Source organism: Bison bison, unplaced genomic scaffold (assembly GCF_000754665.1).
Source record: "Bison bison bison isolate TAMUID 2011002044 unplaced genomic scaffold, Bison_UMD1.0 scf7180017864462, whole genome shotgun sequence".
In the NCBI taxonomy this organism is placed as follows: Eukaryota; Metazoa; Chordata; class Mammalia; order Artiodactyla; family Bovidae; genus Bison; species Bison bison.
This window is the reverse complement of record NW_011495024.1, coordinates 2777182-2799041: the sequence shown is the minus strand read 5'-3', so window position 1 is coordinate 2799041 and position 21860 is coordinate 2777182. Positions and strand designations below refer to the sequence as shown.

Here is a 21860-nt window from a genome sequence, read left to right as displayed (position 1 = left end):
TTCATGGGGTCGCAAAGAGTCGGACACGACTGAGTGACAGAACTGAACTGAACTCAACTCAACTCAACTACTTGCCTTTACATCTAAAAAAGAATTTTCTATCTTTCTCCCATCTAATCCTTCTTTTCATCTTACCTCTGAAAAAGAGTTGAAGTTCTTACTTTTAAAATACAACTCCTCTCTCTGTGTTTTTGGTATCTTTATTTATCTAACATAGGTGTACATATATCTCATTTGCCAGATTACAAATTCCTTTAGGGAAATCAATGTGCTGTGTCTTCTCCAATAGAAAATGCTAAGGACTTATTGGTAGATAGTTGCTAAGAAAATTAATCCTCTCTGCCTTCCCAGGGAAAACAAATCCCATTAATTATTCCACTTCTCTCTCTTTTCCCTCTTAACATTTAATCTCTACACTCCTGGTGACACCATATCCTTTAAAATCTGTTGTTTCCCATCCTTAGAAAAAGAAACTTTTGCCATGTTTTCCAACAGCTTTAAATAAAAGCTTACTACTTTTCCTTGCTACCTTAGTAAATCTGACACTTTATCACCCACTCACTCCTCAAGCCTTTTGTAATTATGTTTTTGTCCCTATAACTGAGTTCCTTCCTAAAAAGGTCCTTCCTGAAAGTAAGGACAAATGCAAATGTGTCTTTGTAGGGCCTGCCCTTGACTACAAGATGCTGCTGACACTACTTTCCTTGGCATTGAAGCAACATCCAACCCTTACCTTTTTCTGTCTTTATTCAACGTACATATATTGAGACTTACTATGTGCTAGGCATTGAGGATACACTTATGAGCCAAAAGACATAGGAGTCCCTGGCTTGTGGGGAGAGACAATGAGACCATCAGCAAACATTTGAGTATAAACCAGGAAAGTGTTGGAAAGTACAGATGCCTCTACCAAAGACAGCGTTCTTCTCTGGCCACTCCTCTTTCTGCCTCTCAGCTCCTTTTCTTCCTCTGGACTCCAGATGGAAGTGTTCCTCAAGGCTCCATCCTTGGCACCTCTCTTTGCTTTTCAACAAGGACTCTCTCCTTGACAGTCCCATCCTCCTCTCGGGCTTCAACTGCAACCTCCTGAAGCAGGCATCTTAAACCAATCACTTCCTGCCACACATCTCAACTCTACAGACTTCAATCTCCTTTTTCTGCAGTCCATAAACAGACAACTCTCAATCCTGAAAAGTGTAAGTCGCTCAGTCATTTCCAACTCTTTGCGACCTCATGCACTGTAGCCGGCCAGGCTTCTCTGTAGATGGGATTCTCCAGGCAAGGATACTGGAGTGGGTAGTCATTCCCTTCTCCAAGGGATCCTGATTCTGAGATCAAACCCAGGTCTCCTGCATTGCAGGCAGATTCTTTACCATCTGACCCATCTCCCACTCTCAATCCTAACAACACACAAATCTTATCTTCCCCCTTAATCCTCTACTGAAATTGTTAGTAGCACCCTCTCTGCTCACAGGCCGAGTCTCATCTCTCTCCAGTTCCCGAGGGTCCCAGATTTGGTCACATAACCATCCCTGAAAGCCACCAATACTTCCATCTGCCTCCTTCTGGCATTTAAGGTTCTAGGGTCCTGGATCCAAATGATCTTCCAGCCTCACTGCCTCAATCTGCCAATACTTCAGCACCAGGCAAAGTTAGTTGTCGCTGACTCTCCTCAGAGCATTCCTTCTATGAGGCCTGCTCTCACCCTGCCCCTAGGCACACATCCTCAAGTCTATTTCTGTGATCAGTAAATATCAGAGGTGACAGTATCATGCAGCCATTGATGGACGGTAAGGCCGTGCAGCAAACTGGATGAAATGAGATCCAGTTTTCAAACTGGATGAAATGAGATCCAGTTTTCAAACTGGATGAAAACTTGTGAGATCATATTATACAACAAAAGCAAGATGCAAAATTGTCTGCGAACAGGTTTTTTTAAAAATTATCCAGATAAAAATATATAAGGAATACATCAAAATGACAAAAATAATTATATTAGAGTGGTGGAATGTTGGATGAGTTTTTTCATTTTTCTAGATTCCAAATTCTATTTAGTTTGGTTTTTAAAATATGTGTATGTTTCAGGACTTCCCTGGAGGTCCAGTGGTTAAGATTCTGTACTTCCCCTGCAAGGGGTGGGGTTTCCATCCCTCATCAGGGGAATAAGATACCACATGCTGTGCAGCACAGCCAAAAAAGAAAAATAAATTAAAAAAAAATATTATATGTGTGTGTGTATGTATGTTTCAAAATAATTTTAGATTTACAGAAAATTTGAGAAGATAATATAGAGCATTCCTATATACCTTACGGTGGTTTTCCTTATTAGCAACATCGTATATTAGTATCACACTAATAATACCATATCAATATGGTATGGTATCAATATAATATCAATAATACCCTACCAATATCAATAATTTAATGTGGTTTTTAAAACTTAAAAAAATTACAGTTTGGTAAAACCAAATAACCAGCATAAACAGAGGAAAAAGTAATTTTTTCATAACCTCTAACTCCAACTTAGCATCCTCATAGTTACTATTTTTCTTATTATCTCGGTCTCCTCTTGGCATGGATTCTTAACTAAAAACTGAAACAAATTTTGCTCTGCTATCATTTGCCACACATGTGTGCATGTAGTTAAAATTTTATTATTTGATTTAAAGGTTCTGGGAAATATTTTCTATAAACATAAAGAACCATGAAATTTTTTTTAAACAGCTGAACCAGAGCCACATCTAGAATCTAAGCTGTGTACACTGCTGTTCAACAAGTCTAGAAGCTCTGCTTGGGTCTGGTCTCCTCCTTATTCCCCCCATTGCCTCAACCCCTACCCTGAGTATTACACATCTAAGAACACCCAAGCTCAGGACACAGACTTGGTAAGTACCAACTGTAACAAACTGGACAAGTAGGATAATTCTAATTGCTGGGGTACTGATTTCAAATTACTAAAAGAAAAGGATTCTTTATGAAATTTTATGAGATGTCAGTTTTCCATTTTTGATAAACAGGACATCACAATGTCTTCCCTTGACATCATTCAAAAAACCTGGTTAAAATTTAGATCTTACATAGAAATGGATTTTAGTTTATAAATTAGAAAAATCAAAGAAACAGCAAATGATAAATATTCTAAAGAATGTATTTTCAACTTGCTTTTAAAGTCTGAGCTACAGAAAATGAAGTGTTGTGTTGTTGTTTTTTTTTTAACATTTCTCCCCTAGTGAGTTTTCTTTGTTCTAACTGCCAAGTTGGTTTCAAAGATTCTTTCTGGATACCTAGCGGTTAGAACAAGTCCTACAGATTATTCAAAGAAATAACCAGCTGAAGTAGTACTTTCTATAGGAAATAAAAAGTGCTACTTTTTATAGGAATATATGACATCCTGTTTTAAAACAGAACTTAAATAAAAATCTCAAATAAGTCCCCCTATTTGGGGTGGGGGACCTTCCCATGTGGTTCAGTGGGTAGAGAATTTGCCTGCAATCCAGGAGACGCAGGCAGATATGAGTTTGATCCTCAGGTCAGGAAGATCCCCTGAAGGAGTGCATGGCAACCCACTCCAGTATTCTTGCCTGGAAAATCCCATGGAGAGAGGAGCCTGGTGGGCTACAGTCCACAGGGTTCCAAAGAATCAGACACGACTGAAGTGACTGAGCACGCACACTGCTTTTTTAGTTGAAAAATCTTTTTTCCATCTTTGAAGATAGTCTATACTTGATCAAACCAGAACTATAATACTAAAATTAGAAAATATACTGAATAGTGTCCTAAAACATATTCTGTATCTAATCTTATATGATTTTGGAAAATCCCTAACGCTAAACAAACAACATAACATTCTCGTATCTTGTCGCAAAAAAATGTGAGGAGCAAAACTTTGTTAAACAAATTAAGGATTGTAAGAAAGGAAAAACTTATACTAAGTTTTCAGTGAACCTGCTGCTAAGTCGCTTCAGTCGTGTCCGACTCTGTACGACCCCATAGACGGCAGCCCACCAGGCTCCCCTGTCCCTGGGATTCTCCAGGCAAGAACACTGGAGTGGGTTGCCATTTAAGTTCACTAAAATAGTTGAAATTCAGTCACTGTCGAAGTCCAGCATCAGGTTATAATTCCAAGGAAAATGCTGAGTATCAGGATTAATAAATAAGAAAATGGTATTTCCAATTGGTGACTAAAGATTGCCAAGTTAAAGTTAGAAGTAGCACCACTGACAATTTTCAAGAGAACTGTGTTTATGGTTAAAATTGCTTATCTTATCAACTACTGTATAAGTCTACGACAAAAGTGACTTGATTATCTAAGAATATCAGTATTATTGATTTATTACTGGCTGATGCTTTAACAGCAAGACTAAAAAAAAAAGTTAATCACTCAGTCGTGTTCGACTCTTTGCAACCCCATGGACCACAGCCTGCCAGGCTCCTCTGTCCATAGGATTCTCCAGGCAAGGCAAGCTTCAAATCAGTCTTGTTAACAATTAACTTGGTATTGCAGAGAGAGCAGGACCCAGCCAGTCTGTCTTGAGGCAAGACATCCTTTTGGAGACTTTTAATGTCCTAACTATAGTTACAGTGAGGAATTGTGTAGTTTTGCCAATGAGCTTTGAATGAGTAAACAGAGATAGACTGGAAAGTATCAGAAGTAACTGAAGCACACAGTGACCCAAAGACGCTTCTGGAAGGATGTACAGTAAGTCCGCTACATACAAACCTTCAAGTTGAGAACTTTCAAAGATGTGAATGTGCGTTCACATGTCCAATCACATAAATTAGTTCACGTGTCTGATGTACATGGTCACGTGTGTGCATCTTCTACAAGGGGCTGTGCTTTTGTGTGCTTTACTGTACGGGACTGTATGCAGTCAGGAGTACAGTACCTTTATTTCAAACCCAGGATGTCAGAAGCAAACGTAAAAGCAGCGGTGATACAGCTGGTAGTGCTAAGAAGCACCAGCTGTTGTACTATATACTGCAGTACTTTTCAAAGTACTATATTGTAAGGTTGCTGCTGCTAAGTCGCTTCAGTCGAGTCCGACTCTGTGCGACCCCATAGACAGCAGCCCACCAGGCTCCCCTGTCCCTGGGATTCTCCAGGAAAGAACACTGGAGTGGGTTGCCATTTCCTTCTCCAATGCATGAAAGTGGAAAGTGAAAGTGAAGTCGCTCAGTCATGTCCGACTCTTAGCGACCCCATGGACTGCAGCCTACCAGGCTCCTCCGTCCATGGGGTTTTCCAGGCAGGAGTACTGGAGTGGGGTGCTATCGCCTTCTCCATACTGTAAGGTTAAAAATGTTTTATTTTTCGTGTTTGCTTTGTTATATATTATTTGCGTGAAAAGTATTATAAAACTATTACAGTACAGTACTATACAGCCGATTATGTTATTTGGGTACCTAGGCTAACTTTGCTGGACTTGTGAACAAATCAGACTTACAAATTGCTCTCAGAACAGATCTCATTCCTATGTAGGGGACTTACTGTCCCTCGCAAGGTGAATAGTAGAAGGTGCCAAGTGATTCTCAACATTTTGGTACATTTTTGTCTGATCTGAAGTTTCAAAAAACAAGCACTCTTCTAAAAGCAGAAAACAACAGCTGTATTTTGTAAAAGGACAATTAAATAATATGTTAAAACTTGGTATCTGAATGAAGTAAAAGTTTTATAAAACATTACAAAAATGTCTTGAAACTACCCAGTTTTGTTGAGGCTTTAAGAAAAAGTTCCCGTCCACTGCATACCAATGACAGGCAAAAGAAAGCAACTTTCCTTTCTAACTCAATAACACTGATGGTCTGTTGTTGGCATATGGATAATATTTATTTCAAAGAGTAGAGTAAAGCTACCCAGTTACTAAAAGTCACAGAAGCTATATAGACACACCACATTACTGGGATGCTTAAAGATCATTTCCACACTTATTATCCAAAAATCCTGTTCTTTATTTTTAAAGCTCTAGAAGATAATTACTAAATAAATTCTAGTTGGATTACCATGTGCCTAGGGGTAAAAATATAACTGGCATTATTCTTACCTGGTGCTGCACATCGGAATTTGCTGGGCAGTTCAAAGTAATTGGATCACACTCCTCTTCTATGGATTAAAAAAAAAAAAAAAGATGCTCAGCTTGATGAAGAAAGCACATGCTCTGTAGTATAAGGCCTAAAATGAAGACTTAATATTACGTTCTGTTTACATCTGGTAAAACCAGGAGGACCTTGAGCGGCCCAGTTACAAGTTCCCCTCCTCGCTCTGCTCCTGTGGACAAGACCCCAGCTAAACAATTCTCCTTCTCAAGGGGATCAGGCACAACCCTTGCTTATTCCTGAGCTGTGGGTTTCAGTTCCCTGCCAGACCACTGAGTTATTCAGACAATTACATCCTTCCCCAGGAGCCCTGGGGCACACACCCGTTTATAGGACAGCCTTGTCACCCGCAGCCCCTGGTTGCTCACTCTGTTCCCAAGCGCAGCCCCTGTATGACCCTGCATGGCGTGCAGCATCGTCCTCCCCCAGGCCACGAGGCTCCATGACTCATAAGCTGCTGTCAGTCTCACCTGCCAGATGTCCTGTGCGTGGCCATCCTCATAACCCCATGGCAGGATCCCTCCCTGGCCAACGTAGTGAACAGGAGGTGATTCAAACTTTCCCCTCTGATCATTTTACATCAGGTTCCACGGTGTTGGCTGTTTGACTGACAGTTTACTAAGCCTTCAGAGATCAGGGAGTGGGATAATACTTATCTTGATAGCTCAGCCTCCTAAAAGTCAAACTGAAACCATTTCAGTTCTAAAGTGGGGATTGCCAGTGAAAGTCAAAGGAACATGATAGACATGTGAAACATCTAATACTTCTCATAATTAATTGTGAGGAAGGAAATTCCATTCTTACGCTGTCTTACGTATGTGTTAACTTCACAGCTCCCCAATTTGTGGTGAAGACAAATACATTAAAAGCTGATCTGGGGGATTTCCCTGGTCGTTCAGTGGTTAAGATTCTGCACTTTCACTACAGGGGGAACAGGTTCCTTCCCTGGTCGGGGAACTAAGATCCCACATGTCATGTGGTATGGCAAAAAAAAAAAAAAAAAGCTGAATTTTTCCATTAGATTTTACTCTTTAACCATAGAATTCAGTATCATATTAACCTTGAAAGCTGACAGAAATACAGTATACTATGAAACAAAAGTTTAGTGGCATGTAAAATTTTAGAGTTTTAAAGCCTTACACAGAGAATCACTTAACTCAAGGTTCAAAAGTTAGGACTGAATGACAGATTGATTGATTCATCCATTATTTATTTTCACATTCTGTAACATGCATTGACCTACTACAGACTGAGCTGATAGATTTGTTCATGTAAGGGGCTATATTTATTGCTGCCTACATGATTCTGACTCAAAGGTCATTTTCCCTTAATATTATTATCTGTGAAATTTAAACTAAAAGCACGGTCTTTTACTAAGATTCCATATGGTATCTTTTTCTTTTTTAAATTTATTTGGCTGCACTGGTTTTTAGTTGCAGTATGCAGGATCTTTGGTTGCAGCATGAGAGATTTAGTTCCCTGATCAGGCACAGTACTCGGCCCCTGTGCGTTGGGAGGGCAGGGTCTTAGCCACTGGGCCACCAGGGAAATCCCTACACCATATCTTTCTAAGCTGGAGCAATGGAGATCTCACCTAGGCTTGTGTTCCTCATGATACAGTTCCAGTTCTCTTGCATGAGAATCACTTGACTGTCTGTTAACAATACAGATTCCTGGGCTCTACCTCCAGACTTTCTGGTTTGGAACTTCGGGGAGTCCAGAAATCTGACACCTAACAAGCACCCCATAGAATTCAGATGCATCCTACTAAAGTGATTTTTCACAGTGACAGACATTTGATTTCAGTCATATTAATTCTTGCAATGGCCGTGCGTGCTGGGCATGCTCAGTTGCTTCAGTCGTGTCCAACTCTACGTGACCCTATGCACTGTAGCCTGCCAGGTCCATGGGATTCTCCAGGCAAGAATACTGGAGTGGATTGCCATGCCCTTCTCCAGGAGATCTTCCCAACCCAGTGATCAAACCCAGGTCTCTTATATCTCCTGCATTGGCAGGTGGGTTCTCTACCACTAGCGCCACCTGGGAAGCCCCTCACAACGGCCAGTGTCATCACTGTTACCCGAGCACTTTTGAAAAGGCAGGGCTTTTTATTTCCCAACACAATGTTAACTTGAAATTAAAAGGCAACTTTTCTTACATGGCCTCCCAAACACTCCTGTGGTCGTATCCTTCTCACTCCCATCCACCCTCCAGTAAAGAAGTTTCTAGAATGGTCACCTTTGTACTGGGGGAGGGGATTATAATTTGGGGGAGGGGCTTTAACTGTTGGTTTGCTGTAACAGGAGACTGCCAAGAGTCTGGGTCAAGGTTGGGTGGGAGGCAGTGAGCTGGTGGGATGAGTGGGACCAGGTAACATCATATCACGCAGACGAGAGAGGTTTTTAGTTTCATTTTAAAACAAACTTAATAGCAAAATACCATCAATTAATCGGCAAAATGAGAAATCATAAAATACAATACATTGGCTTGCTGGTTTCGGGGCAGACATTTTTATTGGGTTGGCCATAAAGTTCGTTTGGGTTTTTTTTGTTACAGGCTATGGACAAACCCGAACAAACTTACTGGCCAACCCAACACTTCCGAATTATTTTAATGATTTCCTCAGTACTTGTTTATTTTCTCCTAACTTTTCCAAACTGAACTACTACATTTTGTTAACAAAAATTTCCAAATATCACCCATGTAGAAGTTCAAATTACACAAAATTATTAACAATAAAATCAGTCTATTTCTCTTTCACTTTACATTCACTATATAATTTTTTTTGAACAATGAAACTCAGAGAAAAATGAAGGTGATAAAATTTTGATTAAATCAAATATATTTTTGTGCAATTTCCCCTCACTAGGAATAGCCACTGAAATATCAGAATTTTTTTTCAAAAGACATTTTTCTTTCAAAATGTGAAGAGCCACATTCCTTCTAGAATTCTCAAGCCAGTAGTTTCTATAAGATATAGGAATTCATGAAATAAACTGAACCCCAATCTTAAATGAGTCCTGAATTTAGTGCCTAAAGAGTCTCATGCTGCTAAGTCACTTCAGTCATGTCCGACTCTGTGCGACCCCATAGACGGCAGCCCACCAGGCTCCCCCGTTCCTGGGATTCTCCAGGCAAGAACACTGGAGTGGGTTGCCATTTCCTTCTCCAATGCATGAAAGTGAAAAGTGAAAGTGAAGTCGCTCAGTCATGTCCTACTTGTAGCGACCCCATGGACTGAAGCCCACCAGGCTCCTCCGTCCATAGGATTTTCCAGGCAAGAGTACTGGAGTGGGGTGCCATTGCCTTCTCCAAAGACTCTCACAGAGAACCTATAGCAGACACTTGACATAATGAACCGCCTGAAATCTCTAAAATCAGGGGAGGCAGAAGCTACACATTTGTTCCCAAGAAAACAAGTATTATCACATGTTTTACCTCAAAAATATGCTGATCACTGAAATTACACTGGATGCCTACAGTTGACTTACAGTAAAAAGAACAAAATTCAGACCCATTTTTGTTTGGACCATGTTGAGGAACAGTGTTATATTGTCCATAGGGAAACTAGGAATATACTAGAATTAGGATGAAGATTTTGTGAAACATGCTTCTTTTCTTAAGAAAATATATTTTGAGGACTTTTTAATCATACGGAAATGGCTCAAGCTAATTACAAATGACTCCTCTATTAAATATAGTTCAGTTCAGTTGCTCAGTCGTGTCCGACTCTTTGTGACCCAATGAATCGCAGCACGCCAGGCCTCCCTGTCTTTCACCAACTCCCGGAATTCACTCAAACTCATGTGCATCGAGTCCGTGATGCCATCCAGCCATCTCATCCTCTGTCGTCCCCTTCTCCTTCTGCCCCCAATCCCTCCCAGCATCAGAGTCTTTTCCAATGAGTCAACTCTTCGCATGAGGTGGCCAAAGTATTGGAGTTTCAGCTTTAGCATCAGTCCTTCCAATGAACACCCAGGACTGATTTCCTTTAGAATGAACTGGTTGGATCTCTTTAAATATAGTAGCCCCCTAGAATTCACTTATGTGTCAGAATCTGAATCTGTACTTAATATAATTCGATTACATTTACTTTTAATCTATAAACTAGCCTCTTCACTAATTTATGTGGGCTTTGTGTTCCTAAAAACAACAAGAACATTACCATAATCATTTAACACTGATATTGGCTCCATTATCTTTAACAAAAGATATCTTTAACAAAATACTGCAGACATTAAATTGTTGTATTATCAAATGCAAATGTTGGAGTAAGTTATCAAACTTCCAGACATGGTTCATTACATTTAAGATCATGTATTTCTTGGAGAAAAATTATGTGCTTAATAATGCTCTTCGACCCCATGAATAAAGACAGAGGAAAGGTCTAGAGCATGGTTTTTATAGTCATGTTACTTGTCAACTCACCATTGTTTTAATTGAGGTTTTGTAAAACTTAAATTATTGAAGAAACAGTTATAGTACAGTTACTGTATTATCAGGCTGCTAAGCAACAATCTTTTTCTCTTAAAACAGGAAATCACACTCAAGATGATAAAAACAAAAAAAAAAGATTTCAGATGGATCAAACCATGGCAATGCATTCCCAGAGTCACTGTGGCTCGGTTTGTGCTTAAAACAGTGGTTCCACTCTCACCTCTGCTCTGAGAGCTTTCCACAGTCCTCAACCCTGATTGATCACAGTCCTCTTGCCAGACTTCCCTCCACCCTGTCTGAAGCTCCTGGGTGCCAGGCGCTATTCTTGTGTTTGATTCTCATGAGCACCCTGGGAAGTGGGATCTATCATATCCTAAGCTGTGAAGTCACCTGCTAAGTCCTCTCAGAGCTGGCGAGTTTTACCAGCCCGTTCTCTCCTACACGTCCCATTGGAGGGTACACCACATTCTTGAAGCTTCTTAGGCAGGCTCTCAAAGGGAGGTCTGAGACCCACTCACTCAGGTATGCATTAAAACACAGGTTTTAACCCTAATCTCCCACGTGTCTCACCCTCCCCTACCCCACACCCATGTGTAAAATAGCTAGCTAGTGGGGAAGCTGCAGTGTAGCACAGGGAAGACAGCTCAGTGCTTTGTGATGGCCTAGATGGGTGGGATTGGGGTGGTTTGGGAGGGAGGTTCAAGAGGGAGAGGATATATGTATACAGAGAGCTGATTTGATCCGTTGTACAGCAGAAACTAATCCAACATTGTAAAGCAATTATCTTCCAATTAAAAAAACAACAAACACGTGAAAAACAAAAAAAACCCCTACAGATTTCTGGGCCTGATCCTAGACCCACCACACGATGATTTTGGAGAAGCAGGGCTCAGAATCTGCCTTTTAAACTAGTTCCCCAGATAATTCTTCACTGCACCCTCCCTGAAGTCCAGTGAATACTTACTGCCCAGGACAGTTTCCTATCTATGCTGGTGTCTTGGCCTGAACCTCTCACTTTCTTGCTGAACTAGACAGTCACAGGGTGGGGAACTCAGGATGCTGAGAAGTCATTCAGGGAGAAGAGGAAGGGAAAGGAAACAGGCAGGGAGCCAGCCTCCCCTAGAACAACCAGGAATTGGGCTCAAAGGTGGCCTTCAGGCTCTTTTCCTTACACCACTGCCATTCCTGGGTGAAATTGTGTTGATGTCATTTCAGGAAGCAGGGGGACGAGTCTGGTGAGTAGAGAATGAGAGAAGGGGACTCAGCAGAACCACAGACTTGACCACAGATGGGCCCTGGCAGGGAACTCCCTTCCGACCTGCAATCTGGCAGTCTTGTGATACCCATCACCGCAAGGAGGCTGCGGAAACCCACAGCAGGCTGTGCTGGGAAGTCCTCTCTCTCCAGGAAGCTGGGGAGGCCCTGCCAACTCTGACGCTGGTCAGATCTGCTTGCTCCCCACCCCACCCCTTCACCCTGGGTTGTCAGCAGAACATAAGGTAAGTGCTCCAGTGTGATGGCCACCAGCTCGTTCTCCTTACTGGATACAGCCTTGCAGACTATAGCCTTGGACAGGCTCAGGCGCCTTTCAGATGCGTCTGCACCACACCTGAGATGTTAATCTGTGGATCATGAAAGAAAGCTCTTTTTGCTTTGGGACCTGACAAGCATCCCCTTCCCCTTGTCTGGCAATGGAACCTGTGGTTTGAGTAGAACTGTCTCCATGCCCTCCACACCCACCATCTCACCTCAAGGCTCAGACCTGGTCAGCCCTCCATCCTCCTGGACCACAATCAATATGATCGCCACATGACGAAGCTGCTCCTGTCTCAACTGCCCCTAAAACTGAGCCATGTGTGCCGGGGGAAAGGCCCCCTCTTGTTCCACTGTCGTAAGCAGCACCAGCTGAAGCTGGAGGTGGCAGAGACCGTCTTTCCCACCACGTGGGGAAAACTGGCCCGAGAATTGAGTCAACACAGAAGACTGAGCCATGAGAGTCAGAGAGAGGGGTGGGGAGAGAAAGAAGAAGAAGCAGGAGATGAGGAAAAGAAAAAGAGAGAGAGAGCCTGAGATACCATTTTAAATGTTTGGATTTAACAGACTCAAAGACACTAAACCACCAAATCCTTCCTCTCTCCTTTTTCGTTTTTATTGGTTTGGGGCCGCACCATGCAGCATGCAGAACCTTAGTTCCCCAACCAGGGATCAAACCTGTGTCCCCTGCATTGGAAGTTCAGGGTCTTAACCACCAGGGAAGTCCCTGCTCCGCCACCTTTTTAAACTAATTTGAGTTATATTTCTGTCACTTGCAACCCACAGTCCTGGTTGTCTTCATTTTAAGCATGCTAAAAACACCATAGGAACTTGAGGTATCATTTGATCTAAAATCACTTCTAGATTTTAATTAAAAAATCCATACTACAGATGATCAAATCAGGCACTAAATTATCCATATGTTTCTGTTCCACAATTTTAACAAATGAAAACTTAACTCTGACTAGTGCTTTGTTCAGGAAAGGAGAATAATCACAAGCACAAGTTGTTGCATTCACTGTACATACCTTTAGGGAGTCCTGTGTCTTGAATGGGATACTTGTCTGACTGTAGAAAACCAACAAAAGGGGAAAGTTATTTTTTTTAAACACCATAGTCAATTATAAGATCAAAGTGAAAAGAAAGCTTTGTCTTGGGAAAATCATGATTTTCATTTAAAACCTTGCAAGTTTTTAGCCTTGAATTTATCCATATCCATATCAAGCCTGACCCATGGCTTGTTTTGATTCTCAATTTTATAGAGATGAAATCAAATTTGATGAGATGTCAATGGTAGAACATGAAACAGAACAAGCCTTCAGCTCTGACCACTAAACCACACTTCCTCTCTTGTCTGCAGTGTTATTTTACTTCCTGCAGCTCAAAATTGAGGGACTGTCATATCTTTTCTCACCATTTGTGTGACATGCATTTGGGTCAACAAGCATGTATTCTGGGCAGCTCTCACAGCTGGAGAGCTCTGTCCTGGGTTGACAGGATCGAAAAGGTAAGTATCCCGTAAGTTGCATGAAGATCAGTCACCTATTATGCACAATTATGCACAGTTCCTCAATGCTTTCGTTGACGGCAGTACTGTCACAGGGAATTCAAAAGAGCAAATGCTCTTGCAATCACGTATGTCTTTGTTGGTACTGATAAATATGCAGGTATCTAAGCTTCTGGAAACTTCTACTTCAGATTACACAATATAGTTGTTTTCTGTAGATTTCTATGAGAGAAGCTTGAATGTACCCAATTTCCCTAGCCTGCCTCTGACCCTGCCTCAGTTCCACCATCATCTCCTCTGGGCCTTTGGGTCCACGGCTCTCCAGCTTAAACAAAGCTGCACCTCCCAACTCTCCTGTAGGTCTCACCACTGTCTTCCTTGGACAGAGGAAGAAGAGAAATGCAGAACCAGGGATTATTTTTTTAATGGAAAAAAACAAACAAACTGAGTTTATTAACATTATTAAGCTTTAAAATTAACATGACTTCCTTAACATAGTCCAATATTCTATGGATGTTCGAGTTTACATGGTTGTCATCTATGTATTTAATTTTGCTTATTGATCAGGAGTTAAAAGAAGGCTGACATACAGTCGTCACTCAGTATCCTTGAGGGGCTGATTCTAAGACCTTCCATGAATACCAAACTTTGGATGCCCGGGTGGGATTTTAGTTCCCCAACCAGGGATGGAACCTGTGCCCCTTGTATTGGGATCGTGTAGTCTTAACCATGGAGAAGGCAATGGCACCCAACTCCAGTACTCTTGCCTGGAAAATCCCATGGATGGAGGAGCCTGGAAGGCTGCAGTCTATAGGGTCGCTAAGAGTCGGATACGACTGAGCGACTTCACTTTCACTTTTCACTTTCATGCATTGGAGAAGGAAATGGCAACCCACTCCAGTGTTCTTTCCTGGAGAATCCCAGGGACGGGGGAGCCTGGTGGGCTGCCATCTATGGGGTTGCACAGAGTCGGACACGACTGAAGTGACTTAGCAGCAGCAGTCTTAACCACTGGACCACCAGAAAAGTCCTATTCCATTTTATGGAAGGGACTTGGGCATCCAGAGACTCTGTTTTAAATGCCTTTCTTTGGAGTTTCTTTTGAGCAGAAGCCTCCAACCTCTTTCCACAAAAGAAATTAATCTTTATGTTATCAATTCAACCTTTGAAGGGCCTGGGGTTTAAGGTCAGACACACTGGTGGTCAAGCATGTCTATACAACTGAGCCCCAAGAACACTTTGGACACCAAAGGCAGGATAAGCTTCCCTGGCTGTCAGTACTCTGCGTGTATCATCACACACCCTTACTGAGACCTGTAAACACTGTCCACACAGCTGAGAGGGGAACTGAAAGCCACCTGCTTACAACTCTCCTGGGCCCTGACCTATGCTCCTCCTCCTTTGGCTGACTTTAATCTGAATCCTTTTGCTATAATACACCACAATCTTGAGTGGAGAAAAAATACACATCAGTCAGAAAGAACTTAAAAGACTAAATCCTTGCCCGTACTCTGCCCCCTACAACGTGGAAAACACATCTATACTGTAGTACTTCTCAGACTCTTTTCAAAGTATCTGTCTCAGACTGTGAGTGTTTCAAGAGAAGGGACCATCCCAAGGTTTTGACTAAGTTCAGTCTACAAGAACAAACAAGTGTGGGTTCCCCAGACAGACTGACAGTTGAGCGGGCCTAGAGGGTGCTCAGGACTCAGCATGGCCATTGCAGATGGTGGACATAGAGGATCAAGGCCAAGTGGTTGGAAGACTGGTCAGCCTGCAGCAGAGACGAGGCTGGGGGTGGAAAAGGAAGACACAGGTGGATATGAAATAATGGAGCTGGTTTCCATGGAAGACCCTGGAAGTGAGGTGAAGGGACTGAGGTGCCATTCTAGGATCTCAGGAAGCTTGACTCACCAAACACTGCTGCCTGCTTGGTGCCCACCTCTGCATACAAGAACATGGTCGGCACAGCCTTGCAGAAAGCCAGGCAAGCAAATCATCCCCACACAATAGCATAAAAAAATAGAGAAGACAACAGCTGAATGCCCCAGGATAAGGCAGAGAAGGCTTTCCAGGTAAGGAATGCTTAAGTTGAGTAGCAGGGTGCATAGGAGCTCACTACATGAGGAAGCAGGCAAGGGCCAGCATTAGGGGTATCCCAGGATGGCAAGAGGACGTGGGGCATCTGAGGAGCAGCAAATAGCTGCACACGACTGGGATGCTGAGACAAGAGGACCTCATGTGCCATGTCAAGGACTATAAATTTAATCCTGAAAGCAGCAGGAATGTTATGGCTGAAATCTGTGCACACCCCGTATATGTCGAAGTCCTAACCCCTAGTCCCTCAGACTGTGACCTTATTGGAAACAGAGTCAATGTAGACAGAATTAGTTAAGATGAGGTCACACTGGTGTAGGGTGGGCCCTTCATCTAACAGGACAGACATTCTTGTAAGAAGAGAAGAGACACAGACACACAGGGAGAAGATGGCCACGTGCCACTGAAGGAAGAGAGAGGAGGGGAGCATCTACAAACCCAGGGACACCACGAACTTCTGACAACTGCCAGAAGCCAGAGACACAAGGCAGGATTCTTCCCTGCAGCTTTCAGAGGGAGCACAGCCCTTGATTTTTAGTCCATTTGCAGGACCTTGTCAGGCAGCCCCAACAAACGAATACAGGGAAGCTGCAGTAAAGGTAATTTGTCCTGGAGTCAAAGAGGAGTGAGGAGAGGCAGCCAGGACTCAAGGTGAGCCATAAGGAGGGGGCCCCCAAGGAAGGCAGACCCTGGTGTCAGGGGATCGAGTGGACAGCAAGACAACCGCAGGTCAGGCACTGTGAAGGGTGGATTAAGTAACCCTTTGGCAGGGGTCCCCAACCTCTGGGATCTGATGCCTGATGATCTGAAGTGGAGCTGATGTAATAATAACAGAAATAAAGTGCACAATAAATATAATGCACTTGAATCATCCCCACACCACCCATCCCCACCTGGTCTGTGGAAAATTTGTCTGCAATGAAACCGATCCCTGGTGCCAAAAAAGTTGGGGACCACTGCTCTATAGAACCCATGGCTTTAGTAACAGGCTACGCCTGAGAGGATCATAAGACCTGGCCACGGGGTCATTGTGTACTCTGCTTTTACAGGAGTTTATAATTGCAGTGTCTCAAAGTTTGATTCCCTACGCTGTCCACACTTATTAAACTGGGCTGTAGTTATAATATAAGGCCATGAAGACAAACATTTCAGGTCTCTAAGGCATTAAGGTGCCTTGTGAATCACCCCTTTTTTTTGGCTGTGCTGGGTCTTAGCAGAGGAGTGCAGGATCTAGTTCCCTGATCAAGGCTTGAACCCAGGCCCCGTGCATTGGGAGCACGGAGTCTTAGCCACTGCACCACCAGGGAAGTCTCCACCAAAGACTTAAAGACACTGAACTGAAATATCTTGAGAGCATTTTATGCCATTCTAACTAAATTAATACAAATTCTTCATGACTCAACAGATCTCATCCTCCGGATACTTTGAAAAACAGGAATGGATCTCACACTGCATGCACAGTATGCATGCATGCACAGCATGCATGACGCGATGCTGTCAAAGGCATTTATTTGGTCATAAGTAGGAGGCAATATCGAGTAGGGGAGCAGGGCTTCTTCAGTCTGGCTGACTTTCTACAAATCAGCTAATTGCCATATCCTCATCTCCAGTAGAATAATAAAATCTTTTATCACAGCAGACACACCACAGAGTGGTTACGGGATGGTGGGGCAGGGATCCGAAGCCAGCTGACGGGTTCGAATCCCACCTGGCCTTTTTCCAAGTTTGGCAACTGCCTCACCCCTTGAGTCTCAGTTTTTCATCTACGAAGCAGGCAATGCTTACCTTTCAGGACTGTTTCAGGGGTAAAAGAGGTAATTGACAATGTATGCCCACCTACATATGGGCAGCTCTCCATTACTGTAAGGTGTTCATATTTTTTCTTTCAATCTCAAGCTATATATTTTGATTTCTGAAGAAGGGGGTCATTAAAAATAGATAGTATTAAAATTAGACAAGCAGAGACTTCTCTGGTGGTCCAGTGGTTAAGAACTCGCCTTCCATTGCAGGGGACACAGGTTCCATCCCTGGTGGGGAAACTAAGATTCCACATGCCACATGGTGTGGCCAAAAAAAATGATAAATTTAAAATAAATAAAAATACATATTTAAAAAGACAAGTAGATAAAGACTTCACATAATCTAAGAAGAACATTCCTGACATGTGCAAAACAAGAACAGAGTCTAACACCAATAACAAAGCGGGTGGGGGCGGGGATCAAAGTCATCACCATTAATGTAAAATGCGTAACCTACCGTATTAAGGGATGTAGTGCTAGGGTCCGTGTCTTCCACTGGTTCCTTTGCCAAATGATCTGTAAACAAAACACAATGAGAGAATTTTCTATAACTTATAAAGCACAAATGTATCCTTTGATAACTGTCTTCATATAAATGCAAGCTACCCCCCGTCAGTTTGGAGAGAAACTTACTTTCGATCATTAGTAGAGACAAAATAAGAAAGAATGGGTTCAGTCTGCATCAAGAAAGTGATTAAGACAAACTACATTAAAAAAAAAATATGGATTTCGCTGGTGGTCCAGTGGTGAAGAGTCCATCTGCCAATGCAGAGAACACAGGTTTGATCGCTGGTCCTGGAAGATCTCACATGCCGCAGGGCACCTAAGCTTGTGAGCCACAACTGCTGAGCCCACGTGCCCTAGAGCCTGCGCTCTAGAACAAGAGAGGCCACTGCAATGAGAAGCCCGGACACCGCAACTAGAGAGTATCCACTGCTTGCCACAATCCACTGTATCCACTGAAAGCCCACCAGCAGCAGTGAAGATCCAGCACAGCCAAAAATAAATAATAGTAAAAAAAACATATTTTGTAACAGTTTACTTACAAATGTCTACAAACACTCAGAGGTACAAATAACTACAAATGATGCACACATGATATTAATTAATGACTCTTTTACACTTTGGATTTTGAGACAGACTGGGACCTAGGACTCTTTACTGCAGTGCTCACACCTGACAAATATCTCCTTGAGCAACAAATACAAAGAAACTATAAGGGACTGAAAATAACTGTGTGTATGTGTAGTTTGGGCAAATTAAGAACAGCATACAATAAGGAACACAAAAAGGGCAGAAACCAACGGCCATTTCTGAGGCGCTGGGAACAAGGCAGGGAACTGCATACGATCCCTGCACACAGCACCACCACGGGGGTGGGCAGATCACTGAAGCCAGCCCTCTGGTCCATCCCCACCCTCGCCCCACTTAAGGAACTAGCCTGCCCGCTGTAAAGAGCAAGGGCACCTGTTTTCTTGTTTTCACTCCAAGTAAAGAAAGCCTTGCCTGAATTCCTCATCTGGTCTCTTACCAGTTTCTATTGATTAAAAGACAAGGAAGCCTTGCGCGCTGCAGTCCACGTGGTCCCAGAGACTCCAGACACGACTGAGTGGCTGAATAACAACAACTGATTAGAGTCCAAGGACCCAGGTCAGCAACGATTTGATTATAACTTTGAGAAAGAAAATTAGAGAGAGAAAAGCTCCCCCTTTACTAGACACTTTAGGAAGCATCTGCCTGGAAACTATCTTGCTCAATAACCATATCTGAGTGGGATACTCAGTATTGGTGCAGTCAGCACACAAGCTGCAAAACCCTAAGCGGCAGCCTTAGACCAGTCCAGATTCAACTTTCATTTTTCTCCCAAATCATCATGAAGTACATAATGTGGCCCAGGTCCTAGGTCCTGGGAACGCCTTGGGGCATCCAAACAGGACTGGACAACCTGTAGAGGTTTGCTCCTTCTCCCTAGATGTCTTTCATTGAGAATGTGTCTGTACTTTTCACATTCTTCTCCCTGTGGGTGTTGACAATGCCCAAAGGAAAAGTCATGTGAAGGGAACATCTCTTTACCTGTTTTATGATAGGCTACAGTCAATGAAGAGATTAAAGGAGGTGGCCCAGAGGAGTGGGTGCAGACGGAGAGAGCTTTTGCCAGTGTCCCCCCATGGAGCAGGGGACAGACCCCTGCAACTCCACAAGTAGGGACTGTGCCCTTGTCCCTGGCAAGATCACATCACAGAATGCACAGAGGGGGCTAGCCCCTGGGTCCCAGGGCTTCCAGCCCCAGCAAAGAAATCCCGTGATGTGGGTCTGGCACAGAAACAGAGGGCTCCTAGATCTCAGAGTCTTCTCAGGCTTGGACTCTGATGCACAAAAAATTAAAGGCCCCTCCTTTTCCAAGCGCCATATCATCCTCTTAGAGTCCTGTGTTACACTAAGGAAGGTGCCCAGTTCAGACTGAAATGGAATTTCCTGCCAGCCCAGCAGACAGACTCAGACTTGTGTTTAAATGGATATAAAGACAGTAAGAAGAAACTGTGTTGCTAACTCCGTCTGAGTTTACAGGACTCCTGCTGCCCAAACAACAGACAGTTATAACACAGAGCACATGGTGTGAAGACAGCAGAAATGCAGAAGGACATGGAAACACGTGGGAGGAACACAAGCCTGACCTGGGGTGCCCGGTGGAGAGAGAAGAGCCTGCACAGGAAGTGATTCCAGAGTCTGGAAGGTTGAGTTGAAGCTAGCCAGGAGAAAGAGTCAGGGAGGGGAAAGCATTCTTGTCTAGAGGGCGAAGCATAGGCGAAGGCTTAGAGATGAAACAGAACATGACACATTAGTGGACTTCAACTAGGTCTAGCCAGACACTTGGATTTGCTTTTCCAGTTTTGTTTTTCCATCCTTCTCATGTTCTGGCTCTTGGATAGGGAGTGGGTAGCAGAAGACACACTGAGGAGCCTCAAGTCCCTTCTTCCCTCCTCCAATCACAGCCTAGTCTCAACCATTTCATTTTCCCTAAAGTGTATCTGAATGACAATACCTTTTTTTTTTTTTTTTTCTTGAGTGGCTTGTGGGATCTTAGTTCCCTGATCAGAGATCAAATCTGTGCCCCCTGCAGTGGGAGCACAGAGTCTCAACCACTGGATGGCCAGGGAAGTCCTTGGATGATAATACTTTAAATGATTATCTCCACCACGGGTGTGGAATTTTAGCAGGTATCCTGTGCAGGTATCCTATGACACGTAGGGTTTCTTTCCTATAGAGACATTAATGTGAGAGGAAGTAAAAGGAAAAAAATAAAGAAGAAAATGGAGGAGACAGCTGGGAAAAGGCAGAAATACCCACAAAGCAGCAGTGAGGATGCAAGTAGAAACAGTTAAAGGGAAGGCGCACAGAGCTCTGGGAGAAGGCGTGGGTCTCGCCACCACACCACTGAGACCTAGTAGTCTGAGTAACACGGTGACCCTGCATGACTCGCATAATTGTTCTCAGCCTCAGGCTCTTCCCCTGTAACACGAGGGGGTCCAGGTGGCTGGTTTCCACACCCAGCTGATCAGTGTTACTCTGGTCCAGATTTGGGAATGATTCCCCTTGAGAATCTGCGCCTCAGAGGGTGATGGGGTGAACAGGAAAATATGGATTGCCAACAACAAGTGTTTGGAAGCCCAAAGGCTCTTGCTTTGGTCTGAAATCTCTGAGAATAAATGAAATTTAAGATGAGAAGGGCAAGGAGAATTTAATTTTTGTCGTTGTTGTTTTTGGAAGGACAACAGCAGAGCGAGAGGGCAATCCAGCAAGGCAATGGGTTTCAGTTCAGTTCAGTTCACTCACTCAGTCATGTCTGACTCTTTGCAACTCTATGAACCGCTGCACGCCAGGCCTCCCTGTCCATCACCAACTCCCAGAGTCCACCCAGACCCATGTCCATTGTGTTGGTGATACCATCCAACCATCTCATCCTCTGTTGTCCCCTTCTCTTGCCCTCAATCTTTCCCAGCATCAGGGTCTTTTCCAATGAGTCAGCTCTTCCCATCAGGTGGCCAAAGTATTGGAGTTTCAGCTTCAATATCAGTCCTTCCAATGAACACCCAGGACTGATCTCCTTTAAGATGGACCGGTTGCATCTCCTTGCAGTCCAAGGGACTCTCAAGAGTCTTCTCCAACTCCACAGTTCAAAAGCATCAATTCTTCAGTGCTCACCTTTCTTTACAGGAGTTGGCGATGGACAGGGAGGCCTGGCGTGCTGCGATTCATGGGGTCGCAAAGAGTTGGACACGACTGAGCGACTGAAATGAACTGAACTCTCACATCCATACATGACTACTGGAAAAACCATAGCCTTGACTAGATGGACCTTTGTTGGCAAAGTAATGTCTCTGCTTTTCAATATG

At 43.3% G+C, this 21860-nt stretch overlaps 1 protein-coding gene across 2 annotated transcripts in view; it reads right to left on the bottom strand.

Annotated features, from left to right (window-relative positions):
• Positions 1–21860, bottom strand: part of EDARADD (EDAR-associated death domain) — a 67838-nt gene that overhangs the window by 34575 nt on the left and 11403 nt on the right. For both annotated transcript variants that reach the window (XM_010860108.1, XM_010860109.1), the window contains exons 2-4: positions 17924–17982; positions 13092–13131; positions 6042–6100 (exon numbers count right to left, since the gene is read on the bottom strand). In XM_010860108.1, coding sequence (XP_010858410.1) covers positions 6042–6100; positions 13092–13131; positions 17924–17982 — 158 coding nt within the window. The remainder of the gene's footprint in view (positions 1–6041; positions 6101–13091; positions 13132–17923; positions 17983–21860) is intronic.